Raw genomic sequence first — 15,368 nt, 5'->3', positions numbered from 1 at the left:
TGTTTCGAAAAGAACTACGAAAATTGGGATTAGTAACTCTGTTTGTTTAGTTTGTTACTTTTGCAAAATTCTTTTTCTTGGTTAAAAAGTAAGTTCTATTTTTATGTTTGTTTTCTGAAAAAAAATTTGGCTTGTATGATTGTATCTCTCGTGACCTATTCGGGATAAATATTTCCCATGTATTATTCAGCTCTACGCTATTACCAACGCGGCGTTACTAATTTTATGTAACACTAATTAGTTAGAATATGTGTTTGAGATTAAAATCTTACAATTAGCGTTTATACATGAACATCAAATCTCCTTTAATCATATTGTTCACTATTTCGAATTAGGTAACTTGAGTAACAACTAGTAGCAAGGTGAACATACATACACGTGTACTCATGCTTTAAAATGGTCTAAAATATTCTAACTTCCCGGAAAATTTATTGAGAGACCCCATGAAATTTAATGACATGACTTGCAAGTGTGTGGCAACAAGTAATGGCAACAAAGCCTTGAAGCTAAGTGACATCCTTTTAGTACATCTAAAGAGAAGAATGTGCATCTACAAAACCCCACTTTGATACAAGGTCACGTTGTGTTTCCTTATACACCCCAAATTAGATTGAGTCAAACAAATTATTTAAACACTTGAATCTTTTTGTTTTCCCAAGTCATCTCTTGTCTTCATCTTCTGATCCAAAGTCTCTAATCATTTGTGAGCGCGAATAATCTCACAAACTCTATTTTATAATATACCCATAAAGCATCTTCAGCCAGAACATGGAGGTTAGTCAGAGTCACATGTGTTATGTATCATTCAAATGTGTCTATAACAAAAATGCAGCATATTTATAAGAGATTGAACTTTTGGGTTTTGACCAGATCTTTCAATGGCTCTTCAAGTTAGGAAAGGCACCAGAGAGATCAGAGTCCTGTTCAATCAGTTGTACTGATCATGAACCCACCACAACTTTACAAAGTAAGTAACAAAACATTTCTTGATCATTAGATCACAATGTACAACACTAGATGGTTAACTTTTCAAAAGATCTTGCACATATTACATTTTTATTATTATTAGATAAGTTAACTTTTAGGTATATATCTTTTGAGTTCAAATATATTTCATAATCTTATATATCTTGTAATTAACGTGATCCATGTCCTGCAGATCGCAGAACAAGAAGATCATCAACAAGAGGGTCTAAACATAGAGAACAAAAGAAATACAGAGGAATCTGGTTATGGTGTAGAAAAGATGTAGCTGAAGCTTGTTTCTATAGCACATTGACTCTAAAAAGACTTATCAGCTATAGGAAAGAACAGTATCTTCGCTCCATGGCAAAGTCAAAGGAGAAAGGAGGAAGAGGAGAAGAAGAAGAAGTGATATCAACAAGATTTGATCCTAAAAAGACTATCAAAGTCGTTGAACCAGAGAAACATGACACAAGTAGTAAAGAGAAGGAAAAAAGCGAGCAGGGCAAAGCTAAGGCCACACTTTTAAGGATGAAGGAGCTTATTAGATGGGCTGCGGCAGCCAAATCCGACAAAGCTGTCAAATTCTTTACCCCTAAGGTCTGTTCATAAAACCCTTTAGAATTACTCAAATGGATTAGTAAACCAATTTTATTGATGAAACATATAGATTTGCAGATAATGGAGTCAAGAAACCAAAGAAAGTTGAAGATGATGAGAGAAGTGAATGAAGAATCAAAAAGGATGAGTTGTGAATCTGCAAAGATAAGTTTGAGATATGAGAGTTGTGAGAGTTGCACAACACTCTCTTCCTCTGATCACATCTCCATAGTTTCTTCACCATCAATCTTCGTTTCCTTGGGTCCTACGCCACTATATCCATGTCGATCCAGGAAAGGCAACTGGATCACTACTGATTCTGAATGTAAGATCATTTATAATTTTGTTTTTGTTTTTTGAATTTTCCCGTACCTATAACTTTCCTTTTAAAAATCAGTAATTTTTTGGTATTTAAAACAATTAATTATCTTGAAAATCTGATTCGCAATAATGAATTATTCCAATAAATTAATGATGCTCTCAAGTGCTTATAAAATTTATGTTCTTTGTGACTGTTTATTTTGTATTTAATAGTCTCGTTTCTTTTATATATTTTGCAGTTGTGGTGTTAGAGTTATGAAGAGAAGAAGATGTGGATGACGACAATGATAAGTACAACCAATTGATTCTCGTTCGGTAAACAAATTTTGAAAGATTTTATTTGAGTAATTAATATATAACCATTGTTTTCATGATTTCAATTTTCTTTTGTATTTTATGTAATTCATATAAGAAAAATTATCTGACAAAAGTTACGTTTCTTGTTTTCCCTCTAAAGTTTAACATGGTATATCGAATTAGCTAGATGGCCATCGGTAAAATGGTTTAATGTTACATCTATACATACACCATACCAAATATGGGCCATTAATAAAATGGTTTATTGTGTTATTATGATTTTCACACCAAGCAGAATCGTGATAATCATAATTCCATAGGCAGAAAATTACTAAAATATGTCAAGCCAAATTTCTTCCTAAGTTTTTGTCGATGCTCTTTTGTTATTTCATGATAACATTTTTTAAATTTATTTCCCTTGAATAAAATACTCAATTGTCATTTTCTAAATCAAGTCATCACATTGGATGTGAGATCCTAGAGTATAAACCTCTAAACATTGATGTATTTTGCCTTCTCCTTCAACCACCTCGTGGAATAAAATCTTCAACCAACTCCACTGGGAGCGTGGAAGTTGCCATGTATTATCTTTGTTCCAACTCAATCTATGCACTTTATTTATTTTTTTTTTAAAACGTTTTGCATTGTGGAAAATGTATTGAAAGAAATTATTTATATTGCAAGAAGATATGTGTGTGAAATGTTATTCGTGGAGCTCTTCATCATAATTGCAACTGCAGATAAGTGAATTTGATCGACTGATCATCATTTCATTTAAATTTGATTATAGCATGTTACCTTTGATAATGATGTAAGAGTAAAAAAAGAAGAAGCAATGTCACGTATATATAGATTAAACTTACATATTCGAACGAATTAAATAAAAAATTTAAAACGTCAAAAACGAAACACAGTTGTTGTTTAAAAACGAAACGAATATATTTTGCATTTTTTTAGAAAACCAAGAAATTCATTGTATTTTTAGATTGTAAGATTGTATTTCTAACTTACAAAATACAAAACCATTGTATGTTGGCTTCGGCCGTTCGGCTTAGTGTCATTAGTTTGTGAAAATATTTTTGCATTGTTAAAATGTGGTGTTTTAAAATAACAACTTAATTGTTTCATTGTAACAAAAAAGGTCAATCGCAAATTAAAAGTTCAAACTAAGGTATTTATCCACACACAAAAAAAAAAATTTAAACTACAGGTAAGATGTTTTTAACTTGTAAGAAAACAAATGTCTACACATTATTTTTTATTTCTTTTTGCAAAATTTCAAAAGAAAAACAAACACAAAAAGTCGAACAAAAAAAAAACAAATTATTTAAATAATCTATTGTTAAAATTCTCCAAAAAACACGCGAATTTCCCGTCACACGTTCTCCATCGCTGCACTTTTCACTCATCTCCCTCGAAGAGAGACTCTCTCTGTCTTCTTCTTCTTCTTCAGAAAATCAAAGAGAAAAGCATCAAAGCTCAGAAAATGTCAGATACAAATCCTGAATCTTCAAGCTTCAATGCTCTAAACATCGACGTCACCGAATCAATCCTCTCTCGCCTCCCAATCCCTTCTCTCGTCCGTTTCTCCTCCGTCTCAAAGCTATGGCGATCAATCATCACTTCCCTTCCTCCTTCCTCTTCTTCCTCCTCTTCTCCATGGCTCTTCCTCTTCGGTATCCACAACACCTCCTCCTTTCACAACCAATCCTTCGCCTTCGACCCTCTCTCCGACTCTTGGCTCCGTCTTCCCTCCGCCTCTTTCCCTTCCGTCCACCTCGTCGGCTCCGATCGATTCCTCTTCACCACCGCTCCTCGATTCGCCTTCTCTCCAATTCTCAAACCTCGTTGGCGTCTCACTTCCCCTGTTCGATTTCCCCGTATTAGCCCTCTTTTGGCCGTTTTCTCGACTCGCTCCGGCTCCTCTAAGCTAATCCTCGTCGGCGGAGTTGGATCCATCGGCGGATTAGTCGACATCGATGATCGATTAGCCGTTCAGGTCTACGACCCAGCTCTCGATTCATGGGAGCTTTGTCCTCCACTCCCCGCCGATTTCAGATCCAACGCTCACGAAACCCTAAGCTCCGCTTTGTGGAAGAGGAAATTCTACGTATTCGATATCAATTCGTGCTTCGTCTCTTCCTTTTGCTTGGATACTTACACATGGAGCGATGTTCAGACGCTTAGACCACCAGGTCTCTCTTTTGCTTTCCTTAATTCGTGTGATGGTATGCTTGTTCTTGGTGGGATGTGTAATTCTTCGTTTAATCTCTGGAGAATTGAAGAAGGCTCGATGGAGTTCAGCGAAATCGCGATCATGCCTGAGGAATTGTTGTCTGGGTTAGTTGATAATGAGGATGAGGAAGATAGAGATAAGTTTAGGACTTTGAAATGTGTTGGCTCTGGGAATCTTATCTATGTGTTCAATGAAGATTGCCATAAAAAGTATCCAGCTTGTATCTGTGAGATTGGTGTTGAGAAAGGAAAGTGTAGATGGAGAAAAGTTCCTCATTTGCCTTCCCCTGTCAACAAGTTTCATAAACTCGTTAGTTTCTGCTCGGCTGTGTCGATCACCGATGTTTTCCACTCCGATGAGACTCGGATTGGTTCGATCCACCATTGATTCTGCCTGCTTATGCCACTGGTATGATGATTCATCCACGCTCAGTCTCTTACAACTTCATTTGTTTGTATAGCTTTCACTGGTAACTAGATGAAAATGTCATTGACATTGTGTCTTGCTCAGGCTTTGTTTGTTGTTTTGGTGATGGTTTATACTTTGAAACACGTTCTGTTTTTACCTTCTCTATTGGGCTTAGGAAGAGATTCAGAAACCCATTACATATGAATCTTTGTGCTTCAGGTTAGCTTTTTAGAATCCAGTACTAATAGTAGTAATCTTACCATCCATGGGATACGAGCCGATAGATATAAGTGATTATATGTTGACAATATCTTGGTTCAAAAGCTTGTAGCTAACTTAGGGTTCTTGTTGCTTTTTCCATTGATGTATTAGATGATCAAAGATATTTACCACAGATTGGTAATCGTTATAGTGACGCTTGGTAGGAGAGTTTTCACTGGTGATTAGAGATGAAAATGTCATTTGACATTGTGTCTTGTTCAGGCTTTGTTTCTGGTGATGGTAATTTTTTGAAACACGTTTTGTTTTTAACTAATCTAGGGCTTTCAAAGAGATTCAGAAACCCATCACATTTGAATCTTTTAAAAATCCAGTAACTATCTTACCATCCATGGAATTTGAGCCGATAGATATAAGTGGTTGTGTGGTGACAATCTCTTAGCTAATTTAGGGTTCTTGTTGCTTCGACCATTAATGTATTGGTACAGTTTCTGTGTTATATTGACTAATAGGCTTTGCTTCTTATAACTTGGCAGTGATAATGTAAAGTGGAGATGAAAGGAGAAGATGAATAATGGAAAGCGTATACAGATGGTTATCGATTTATCATGGTAATCATTATAGTATGTAATTAGGTGATAATTGTTGAAAACTGATTTGTAAGTCTTGGTTTATATGTTGTTATATCTTAATTCTTGTTTCTACTGTCGATTCCATATATGTGTATGTATGCCAGTGACTTAGTAGAACATCTATACGTCAATTGTATATTTATATTGCTTCAAACTCTTAATGCCTTTTCTGTTTTCAAGAATCTTTGGAGTTTCTATATTAATAATGTATTTACAAGGGGTGCTACTTTCTTATAGAATTCTAATTGATGTATTAAAATTCACATATTTTGATCTTCATCTGTTGGGAGAAGCAGCTAGTTTAATCGACAGAGAAAGTGGCAAAGCGAAGAAGATGATATGATAATACTAAATTAAAGAAATTAAAGGGTCTCGATTAAGCTATAATCTTTTGGCATAGCGTGCAAACAATAATTTGGTATGATTATAGTTAATACTAAACTTAAACATTGAGGACGAATTTTATTCTGGACATTTCTGGTTGCTTATAAATTTAATACTCATCAACGTTGCTACCTCTTGGCCGGAGAGCACTACTAATGTCCACGACCACGAGGAGGTCTTCGAACTCTTTTGCAGTGTTTGTTCATTAGTCCCGTAACTTGACTTCTCCTAGGAGAAGCTCCACATGGTGGGGATGGTTCTGCTAGTATCCGATCCTCACCTTTTAACACACATGATGAGTCAATAATATGTTAAAAGAAAGAAAAAATCACCGGAGATATTATTGATGTTTTAGCCTAGGAAAAAGTGAACAATAGTCAATAGTTAAATAATTTTTTTAGCTGTATATATAAAAACCTTAAACATCATCTATTCTAAAATGGAGAAAGTGTTATTTATCCCGGGTTTATGTCTATAATTTATTCTATTTTTCATTTTAAAAAAAAAAAAAAATTGGAGACCGGATTAGGTTTAATTTGTTATAACACATATCATATATGGACTCTTATACCGGCCTATTAGGCCCATCAGGGCATTGTACTTAACCTAGATTCTCTATGTACTCTATATATACATTCCAGTGATTAATAAAGTTTCTAAGTTTTCACAACATGTTATCAGCACGATAAGACTCTCTGAGCGAAAAACCCTAATAAATCCGGCCACCACCAAAACCCTAAAAGCAAGTCGAAACTTAAAAGACGCATATCTTCCAAACCGTGAGGAACCAGAAGACGATCTACATATCAAATCGAAGCTCTCGACGAGACGAATCTACTGGTGAAAACCGTTTGTCGATCCAACGTCGGACGCGCCCTCACGCACACTTACAGTACACGACGATCAACCGAAAAAAAAAAAACCAGATCCGAGTTTTTCCTTCTTCAACCAGCAGCTTCTCCAGTTTTGGTGATCAATCCTTGGAATTTGTAGCGGCTAACTGAGGTCTATTAGGTCCCAGTTTCATTAGCCTGTCAGAAATCCAAAGGTGGAAAAGGTATCTTCTAAAACTGAGAGCCATAGAACCTGTTGTTTAAACACTTCAAAACCCTATAAAAAAAAAAAAAAAAAAAAAAAAAAAAATCGATCTCTAATTGATTGAAAGTGTTTGATACTCTGATGATTGATTGATAACTTGTTGATTGATTGTTTAAATTACAAGTTTATGCATGTTCAAAGGTTTTAAACTCGTTTTATAAAACCCTAATCTACAAAAACCTAACAACCGTTTTTGGCCATGTTTATGGCATAAACCTATTCGTTTTTCTTCATGTTTAATAAGCTTGTTGCAGCTTATTTGATTGTTGATTCTCTTGCTTGAAACACTTGATTGAATAAACTAAGAAAATCAACCCTAAATCCTAAACTTGATTCACGATTTTGTAATCTTCAAAATCGTAAGTCATAATGCTTAAACCCTAGTCCTTTTCACGTGATTTCTTTGTTGTCCTTGTGAAATTATTAAAACCATCGACCACAGATCTTATAGATCTCGAAATCACATCCAAAATATGTTTTCCAAACCGTTAAAACCCTAGATAAAACCCTAATCATATTCGGCTCCCCTAGGGTTCCTCCTAAACCGCCTAAAACCGGCTAAACCTGGTTCTCATTAACCGAAATTATATTCGGCTAACCTGGAAGGTGACGACCTCCTTGATGATGAGAACACCACAAACGAGCAGACCGACCCCATGGACTATGAAACAGCTGATCTCCTCGATTAATTCAATCATCTGAAACTCTGATACAATTTGATTTTGTTCTTTATTTTTTTCATTTTGGGATTTGTTTCATTTTTTTTTCCATTTGCCTTTATTCTCAGACACTGCTTTACTTTATGATTTATCACATTTTCTGAATTCCTCAATACTGAATTCTATCTTCTATTCATAATGAAGCACACCAGCAAATGGAAACCATAGTCGTAGATAGTGGATCCAACCACACTATCTTAAGAAACAAAAGTTACTTCATAAACCTAACCTATCAAACCGCAAATATTAGCACCATCGCGGGTCCCTCAAACCTTATCGAAGGATATGGCCATGCCTATGTGTTGCTATCAAATGGCACACAACTTGAAATACCAGATGCTCTATATTCTCCTAGTTCGAAGAGAAATCTTCTGAGCTTCAAGGATATAAGACAGAATGGTTTCCACATAGAAACCCAAGGTCAAGGGAACAAAGAATCCCTCCTAGTCACTAAAACCGTAGACGGCCATAAACAAATCCTCGAACCATACCCGCGCTCTCTACTGGACTTTACCATGCTAAAGTCAGTATGATTGAAGCTAATACCACTCTCAAAGCCCGGTTTACTGATTATACTATTTGGCACGACCGGCTCGGTCATCCCGGTGCAAATATGATGCGTAAACTAATTCAAAACTCTCAAGGGCATACCCTCAAAGAAAACCGAGCTTATCCTCAACACCTCATGTGCACAGCTTGTTCTCAAGGCAAATTGATCACTCGGCCTTCACCAGTTAAAATCTCTAAACAAACACTTCATTTCCTAGAAAGAATCCAGGGCGATATCTGTGGACCTATACATCCATCTTCCGGACCATTCCGGTACTTCATGGTCCTTATAGACGCATCGACCCGTTGGTCATATGTTTGTCTCTTGTCCTCTCGGAACCAAGCCTTCGCTAGGTTCTTGGCCCAAATCATAAAATTGCGGGCCCATTTCCCTGACTTCCCACTAAAGACTATCCGCCTTGACAATGCTGGTGAATTTACCTCACAAGCGTTTAATGACTACTGTATGGCCATGGGGGTAACCGTGGAACATCCTGTAGCACATGTCCATACTCAAAATGGATTGGCTGAATCATTCATTAAACGCATTCAATGGATAGCCCGACCATTACTCATGAGATCAAAGCTCTCGGCCTCAGCATGGGGACATGCAGTATTACATGCTGCTGAACTCATACGCATCCGGCCATCTAGTGAACACAAATATTCCCCATCTCAACTACTCTCGGGTCATGAGCCAGACATCTCCCATCTCAAAACATTTGGGTGTTCAGTATATGTACCCATTGCTCCACCACATCGAACCAAAATGGGACCTCAAAGAAGGATGGGAATATATGTTGGTTTTGACTCTCCCACCATCATAAGATATCTCGAGCCAACCACTGGAGATCTCTTCAAGGCCAGATATGCGGATTGCCAATTCGATGAATCGGTATATCCCTCTTTAGGTGGTGAGACAAACAAGCTGGTCAAAGATCTTTCATGGAATCAAACATCATTAAATTGGCAAGATCCTCGGACTCTAGAATGTGATTCAGAGATCCAAAAGATTATTCATTATCAAAAGCTAGCTAATCAATTGCCAGATTCCTTTGCTGACCCGACCAAAGTAACCAAATCGTACATCCCAGCTTGTAATGCACCAGTACGAATAGCTGTCCCAACGGGACAGACCCAAGTTGCTACAGAGTCTGCACCACGTCTCAAACGGGGCAGACCTCTCGGTTCCAAAGATAAGAATCCCCGGAAATCAAAGAAAGGTGCAATAACCGAAACCGGGATTCCTGCAATATCAGACATAGCCGCGGCTGAGACTCAATCTAATGAACCCTCAATGGAAGTTTGGGACGCCGAATCTCCAGGTTCAGAAGATAACAATGAGATCTCCATCAATTACAATATGTCCGGAATACAATGGAATCGAAAAGAAGTCGACTTAAATGCACTCTTTGCATACAAAGTAGCACTTGATGTTGCGCTCACGCAAGAGGATCTAGAACCCACGTCAATAACACAGTGTACACATCGAACAGATTGGCTAAAATGGAAAGAAGCCATAAACGTGGAGTTAAAGAGTCTCAAACTCAGAAACGTGTTCGGTCCGATCATCCGGACCCCATCACACATCAAGCCAGTGGGCCACAAATGGGTCTTTGTGCGCAAAAGGAACGAACTCGGTGAAGTCGTTCGATACAAAGCACGGCTTGTAGCACAAGGATTCTCACAGAGACCCGGAATCGATTATGAGGAGACTTATTCTCCAGTGGTGGATGCAACAACATTCCGATTCCTCATAAGTCTGGCCATAAGAGAAAATCTTGATCTGCGGTTAATGGATGTTGTAACCGCATATCTCTATGGGCCCCTGGACAACGAAATATATATGAGACTCCCAGATGGCATTGAACTAAAAGACAAAAATGCATCTCGAGATCAATACTGCATCAGGCTGAACAAATCCTTGTATGAACTGAAACAAAGCGGGCGTATGTGGTACAACCGCCTCAGCGATTACCTCATCAAAGAAGGCTACAAAAATGACCCCATCAGTCCATGCATCTTCATCAAGAAGTACTCAAACAAAGGATTTGTAATCATAGCAGTATACGTGGATGATCTAAACATCCTCGGAACATCTGGTGAGATCTCCCAAACAGTCGACTGCTTAAAAGCAGAATTCGAAATGAAAGACCTAGGCAAAATAAAGTACTGTTTGGGATTACAACTTGAGTGCATCAAAGGAGGAATCCTTGTGCATCAATCGTCTTATATCGAAAAGGTACTCAAGCGATTTAATATGGACCAAGCTCACCCATTGACCAGCCCAATGGTAGTTAGAAGCTTAAGTGATGACCCTCTTGGTCCCAAAAAGGATGATGAAGAAATCCTTGGTCCTGAAAAGCCATACCTCAGTGCTGTAGGAGCGTTAATGTACCTGGCTAGTCACACTAGACCAGACATATGTTTCGCCGTGAACCTCCTCGCTCGATATAGTTCATCTCCAACTCAGAGGCACTGGAACGGTATAAAACATCTCCTAAGATACCTTCGAGGTACTCAAGACTTAGGACTCTTCTATACTAACCAAAATAAAGATGGGTTAGTCGGCTTCGCCGATGCAGGATATCTATCAGATCCGCACACTGCCAAGTCTCAAACTGGCTACGTTTTTACGCATGGAGGAACAGCCATCTCTTGGAGATCAATGAAGCAGACACTCACTGCCACTTCATCAAACCATGCTGAAATCCTAGCCATTCATGAGGCTAGTAGGAAATGCGTCTGGCTGCGCTCCATGACTCAGCACATCCGCAGAGATTGTGGTATGGACGAAGACACACAGCCCACGGTGATGTATGAAGACAACGCGGCATGCATAGCTCAGCTCAAGGAAGGATATATCAAAGGAGATCGGACGAAGCACATTCTACCGAAGTTCTTCTCAACCTCAGACTGGCAGAAGGACGGCACTCTCAGCGTTCAGCAGGTCCGATCCAGTGAGAATTCAGCTGACCTCTTCACCAAATCATTGCCTACTTCAACACACCGGAAGCTCGTCAAACAGATAGGAATGTATAGACTTAGAGATCTGCAGTGATGCTACAATCAGGGGGAGTAATGCGTGTTGTACTCTTTTTCCTTCACCATGGTTTTGTCCCACTGGGTTTTTCCTGGTAAGGTTTTAATGAGGCAACATTCCCCAGCGCATTATCGAGATCCCGATTGAGTAGCTGACCCGGTTCACTCGTCCAAGGGGGAGTGTTATAACACATATCATATATGGACTCTTATACCGGCCCATTAGGCCCATCAGAGCATTGTACTTAACCTAGATTCCCTATGTACTCTATATATACATTCCAGTGATTAATAAAGTTTTTAAGTTTTCACAACATAATTCATATTTTCTTCTGTGTAATTATTCGAATTCAGGACTTCACCTTCTCCACCTTTTATCAAAACCGAACCGAATTGAAATAGAATAATTACTCATTTGCTATCTTCTAAAGAGACGATTATGGTATCTTGCATAATTATTTGTTCTAGTGAATATGATTTTCAAGCATGGAGATTGAATTCACATACTTTATTATCAAACTAGTATAGTTATGATTTCTGGTTGAAATAAAAAAATCAGAGTATTCAAACCGAACCAAACCAAAATACATATGGTTCAATATAATATTTTTACGAACCAAAAAACCGAATTGAACAGCCCACCGGTTGAGCTACCAACACCGGGTATAATCCATTTTTTATGACTAAGATTGTGTAAATTACAAAGTTTTATTGTGATACTGATAGAATTTCGAAATAAGAAGAGACTGACCTAGGTGGCGGAATCTAGCCTCGGTGACACGAACCTGAAAGGACAGACCTAGTATAAGAACCAAACTTAGAAGAAGAAAGGCTTGTGTTGTTTTCTTCATTATCAGTTTGTTCCTCTCTCACATGTCATCGACCAGTAGTGTATATATAGATTGAAGCAAACAAAAGAAATGTATAGTGAATTAAATAAATTTGAAGTGTCAAACTTCGTCGCCTTCTTTCTTTTCTACAAAAACGCGGTTTTTGTGGAAAAAGATTGTAGCAACTTCTCTGATTCTAAATAAACAAATAAAAATTTTACGAAACATTACATTTTACGAACCTGGCTAGGTAACTACCGATGCAAGACTTTTCGAGGTTTCGATGTATATTCTATAGTATTAAGTGACAAATAAAAAATTAATAACCACTTTTCATTTTTAATTAATTTCAATTTATGTCAAAGTTCTTTGGCTACAGATTAGTCATTTTGATTCCGCTATTCTTTTTAGTGGTGAAAACATATGGCTAAAGAAAATTGCATATTGAAACGAACTAGTTTAATTTTTCTTGGGATATATATAAAACGCGAATGGTCATGCAAGTGCAACAACATGTGCTTCCAACACTATATAACATATATATCGATATTTATTTTTTTTCACGATTTGTGGTCTAAGTTTTTAATTTAAAAGTTTCCTACAAGATTATAATTAACCAATCACGCAAAGCTTTACACAAAAATAAAGAGTTAAAGGGCAAAAATAAAAAGTTGTTCATTATTTCAATCCAGTATTCATACATTTGCTTATGAATTTATGATTTCCAAAATGTGTGTTTATGCGAAGAAAAAATGGCATTATCTTCAAACCTTATCGCAAACACGATAATATTTAACCGTGCTTTTTATTTTTATATTTTTTTCTATATCTATGATTCATAAATATTCATGTTACCATGTAACTTCACAGAAAAATTAGAATAGAAACTTCATGTCACTTCAACTCCAGCATTATTATCAATCTAACTTGAGTTTGTTTTTTTAACACGGCATTTAAAGAAATTTTTTGATTAAGCATCACTTTCAAGAATAAAGCCAAGACTCCATAATCTAGAGAAAAATATTGTTGCAAACTTTTCTCATTTTTATTTTAAGTTTTTCATGAACAATTTACTTTCTGTTTCACATCACATGCCATCATTGTAAAATAATTGTCATGAAATCGTTTTGGTTTGTTTTGGTTGGAGTTTAGTGGAGGCCTACGGTCCCCCATAATTTCCCTAACATTTTTTCAATTTGACTGGCGAAAGCTACACTACAAAGCTTATTTAATTTGTCCTTTTATTGACGACCAAAAAGAAAGAAAGTCATTTAGTGGAGATATATATTATATATACATATATATATATATATTTGCTCATTTTATTCCTATGTCTCCTCCTTAATAGTTCCAAAATTAAGAAAAAAAAGTGCTTAATATTAATCCGTTGGTGGTATATATAGTATAAATCTCTTATTGTAAGCCACTTGGAGATTTTCGAGTGTAGACGGTTTTTTCAAAGAGTCAAACCCAACAAAGTTAAAGTGAAAAATGGGTGGACAGAAAAAGAAAATTAAATACTTTTAAAATTAATGGAAGATCCATTGCATTGTGAAAATACATAGGCATAAAAGTAAAAAAAAAAAAGTAAATGAAGAAAAAAAGTTAAAGATAAAAAGCTTGTCTAAAAATGGGAGATCGCGGTATGGGACCAATCTTTAAGCTCTCCATGCCTTTCGCTAAATGTTGAAGCAAATTATGACTTATCGATATCACCCATTTGGTGACTTCCATACAAACAACCTTTTCATTTATAAACTTCCACGCACGCTTGCATAGATCTATATATACATGTTTTTTAACTTTATATACTAATGTATAGTTATGTCTAATTCATTACAATTAGTTATAGTTCGAATAATTGCATCTGCAAGTTTACACCATCTGAAAACAATGAAACTCGTGTCTCTTATTTGCTTTCATCGAAAGGATCATCAAAAGTCTCTGCGCATACCTCGCTTCGACTTAATTAATACCATTTAGTTTTCGTATTTTTCCTGTACAATAAATAAAATAAAATCAGTTAGCATTTCTTATATACTTGAAAGGATATAGTATCGCATCCAACACTACTTATATAAACACAAACCAATTTTTTTTTTGAATGAATGTAAAATTTTATTCAATCAAAACTGCTTTACATCAAGTGTTTCATGATTTTAATTTTTTAAAAGAAAGCATACATTAATTTCTAGTGCTGAACCAGTAAACTAGAGCATTCTCAAACTCTTTTCCTTGGAGTCTGATGGTGCTGAGACGGTTTCGAATGGCCTTGTCAAGAGTTTTGATAACTCTTAACGGTGGAGAAGACTCTTCTCCGTGCTTCCTTGCGTTTCTCTCTCTCCATAGACTGTACATTGTTGCTTGAAGAGCGTATTTTGCCACGAACAGAGCTGTTTTGTCAGGGGCCAAACGTTTGATGTTGTGAAAGACTGCATCCCAAGCTGTCGTGTAGTTCTCTTTCAAAATCCCTTTGACAAGAGCTTCCCAGATTTGAGTAGAGTAAGAGCAGTCAAAAAACAGGTGTTGCTTTGTCTCCAAGAGATGATTACATAAAACGCAAGCTGGATCAATAATTGCATATTATGTTAACATTCGATCACCTGTTTGAATACAGTCGTGCATTACTGTCCAGAAGAAGAAGGAAAACTTAGGTGTAGAGTTCTTAAACCAAGTCAGCTCATGCCAGTCACAGCGCAGGTGAACTTCTTGGATAAGGAGCCATGTATCTTTAGATTTGAATCTCGGTTTGTACACATCACTTCTGCACTTCCATTTAGCTATATCATCTGCTTGAGAAGCTAAGCCTTTTAAAACATCATTATCATCCTCAACTTTGCTAAGCAGAGTACTCCGATGTCTTCTCCGCCTGTGGTTCTGTAAAACCTCTTTGACAGTGGCGTTCAGAGAGATTCCCATATCGATGCTACCATCAGCCGACCCTGAGATCACCAATGGTCATCCCCAGTGGCGGAGTCACATTATGTGAGATGGGGTCACTCGCCCCCAATGATTTTAAAAAATTGGTATAATTTATTAAAGCTTAATACCAATGCCTCCATTTCTAAAA

At 36.8% G+C, this 15,368-nt stretch overlaps 3 protein-coding genes and 1 long non-coding RNA gene across 4 annotated transcripts; 2 read left to right on the top strand and 2 right to left on the bottom strand.

Annotated features, from left to right (window-relative positions):
• The first annotated feature begins 656 nt into the window (after nucleotides 1–656).
• LOC18013657 lies at nucleotides 657–2,326 on the top strand. The gene is made up of 5 exons (XM_006418634.2): nucleotides 657–774; nucleotides 871–967; nucleotides 1,160–1,563; nucleotides 1,642–1,888; nucleotides 2,124–2,326. Exons 1-5 carry the CDS (start codon nucleotides 769–771, stop codon nucleotides 2,141–2,143), a joined length of 774 nt encoding a protein of 257 aa, XP_006418697.2. The 5' UTR covers nucleotides 657–768; the 3' UTR covers nucleotides 2,144–2,326.
• Nucleotides 2,327–3,486: 1,160 nt separating this feature from the next.
• LOC18013656 (F-box/kelch-repeat protein At3g24760) lies at nucleotides 3,487–5,894 on the top strand. Its single transcript, XM_006418633.2, has 2 exons — nucleotides 3,487–4,825; nucleotides 5,581–5,894. Exon 1 carries the CDS (start codon nucleotides 3,668–3,670, stop codon nucleotides 4,802–4,804), a length of 1,137 nt encoding a protein of 378 aa, XP_006418696.1. The 5' UTR covers nucleotides 3,487–3,667; the 3' UTR covers nucleotides 4,805–4,825; nucleotides 5,581–5,894.
• A 106-nt stretch (nucleotides 5,895–6,000) lies between these two features.
• LOC112084624 lies at nucleotides 6,001–12,373 on the bottom strand. Its single transcript, XR_002898295.1, has 2 exons — nucleotides 12,220–12,373; nucleotides 6,001–6,340 (listed from the first exon to the last, which is right to left on the bottom strand). It is a non-coding gene; the product is annotated as an uncharacterized LOC112084624 (long non-coding RNA).
• A 2,109-nt stretch (nucleotides 12,374–14,482) lies between these two features.
• Nucleotides 14,483–15,217, bottom strand: LOC112084405. The gene is made up of 2 exons (XM_024153532.1): nucleotides 14,902–15,217; nucleotides 14,483–14,781 (listed from the first exon to the last, which is right to left on the bottom strand). The coding sequence occupies exons 1-2, from the start codon at nucleotides 15,215–15,217 to the stop codon at nucleotides 14,483–14,485; spliced, it is 615 nt and encodes a 204-aa protein (XP_024009300.1).
• Nucleotides 15,218–15,368: the final 151 nt, after the last annotated feature.

This window comes from Eutrema salsugineum, unplaced genomic scaffold, assembly GCF_000478725.1.
Source record: "Eutrema salsugineum unplaced genomic scaffold, Eutsalg1_0 scaffold_4, whole genome shotgun sequence".
Lineage (NCBI taxonomy): Eukaryota > Viridiplantae > Streptophyta > Magnoliopsida > Brassicales > Brassicaceae > Eutrema > Eutrema salsugineum.
The sequence above is the reverse complement of the archived record's forward strand: the minus strand, read 5'-3'. Positions and strand labels throughout refer to the sequence as shown.

Bases quoted from the DNA above. Each gene is read 5' to 3' on its own strand.
- LOC18013657 (XM_006418634.2), top strand. The intron at 968-1,159 runs GTAAGTAACAAA...CATGTCCTGCAG, and splicing joins ACCCACCACAACTTTACAAA to ATCGCAGAACAAGAAGATCA. The intron at 1,564-1,641 runs GTCTGTTCATAA...ATAGATTTGCAG, and splicing joins TCAAATTCTTTACCCCTAAG to ATAATGGAGTCAAGAAACCA.
- LOC18013656 (XM_006418633.2), top strand. From the start codon at position 3,668: ATGTCAGATACAAATCCTGAATCTTCAAGCTTCAATGCTCTAAACATC.
- LOC112084405 (XM_024153532.1), bottom strand. From the start codon at position 15,217: ATGGGAATCTCTCTGAACGCCACTGTCAAAGAGGTTTTACAGAACCAC. The intron at 14,782-14,901 runs GTGATCGAATGT...AAATCTGGGAAG, and splicing joins GCACGACTGTATTCAAACAG to CTCTTGTCAAAGGGATTTTG.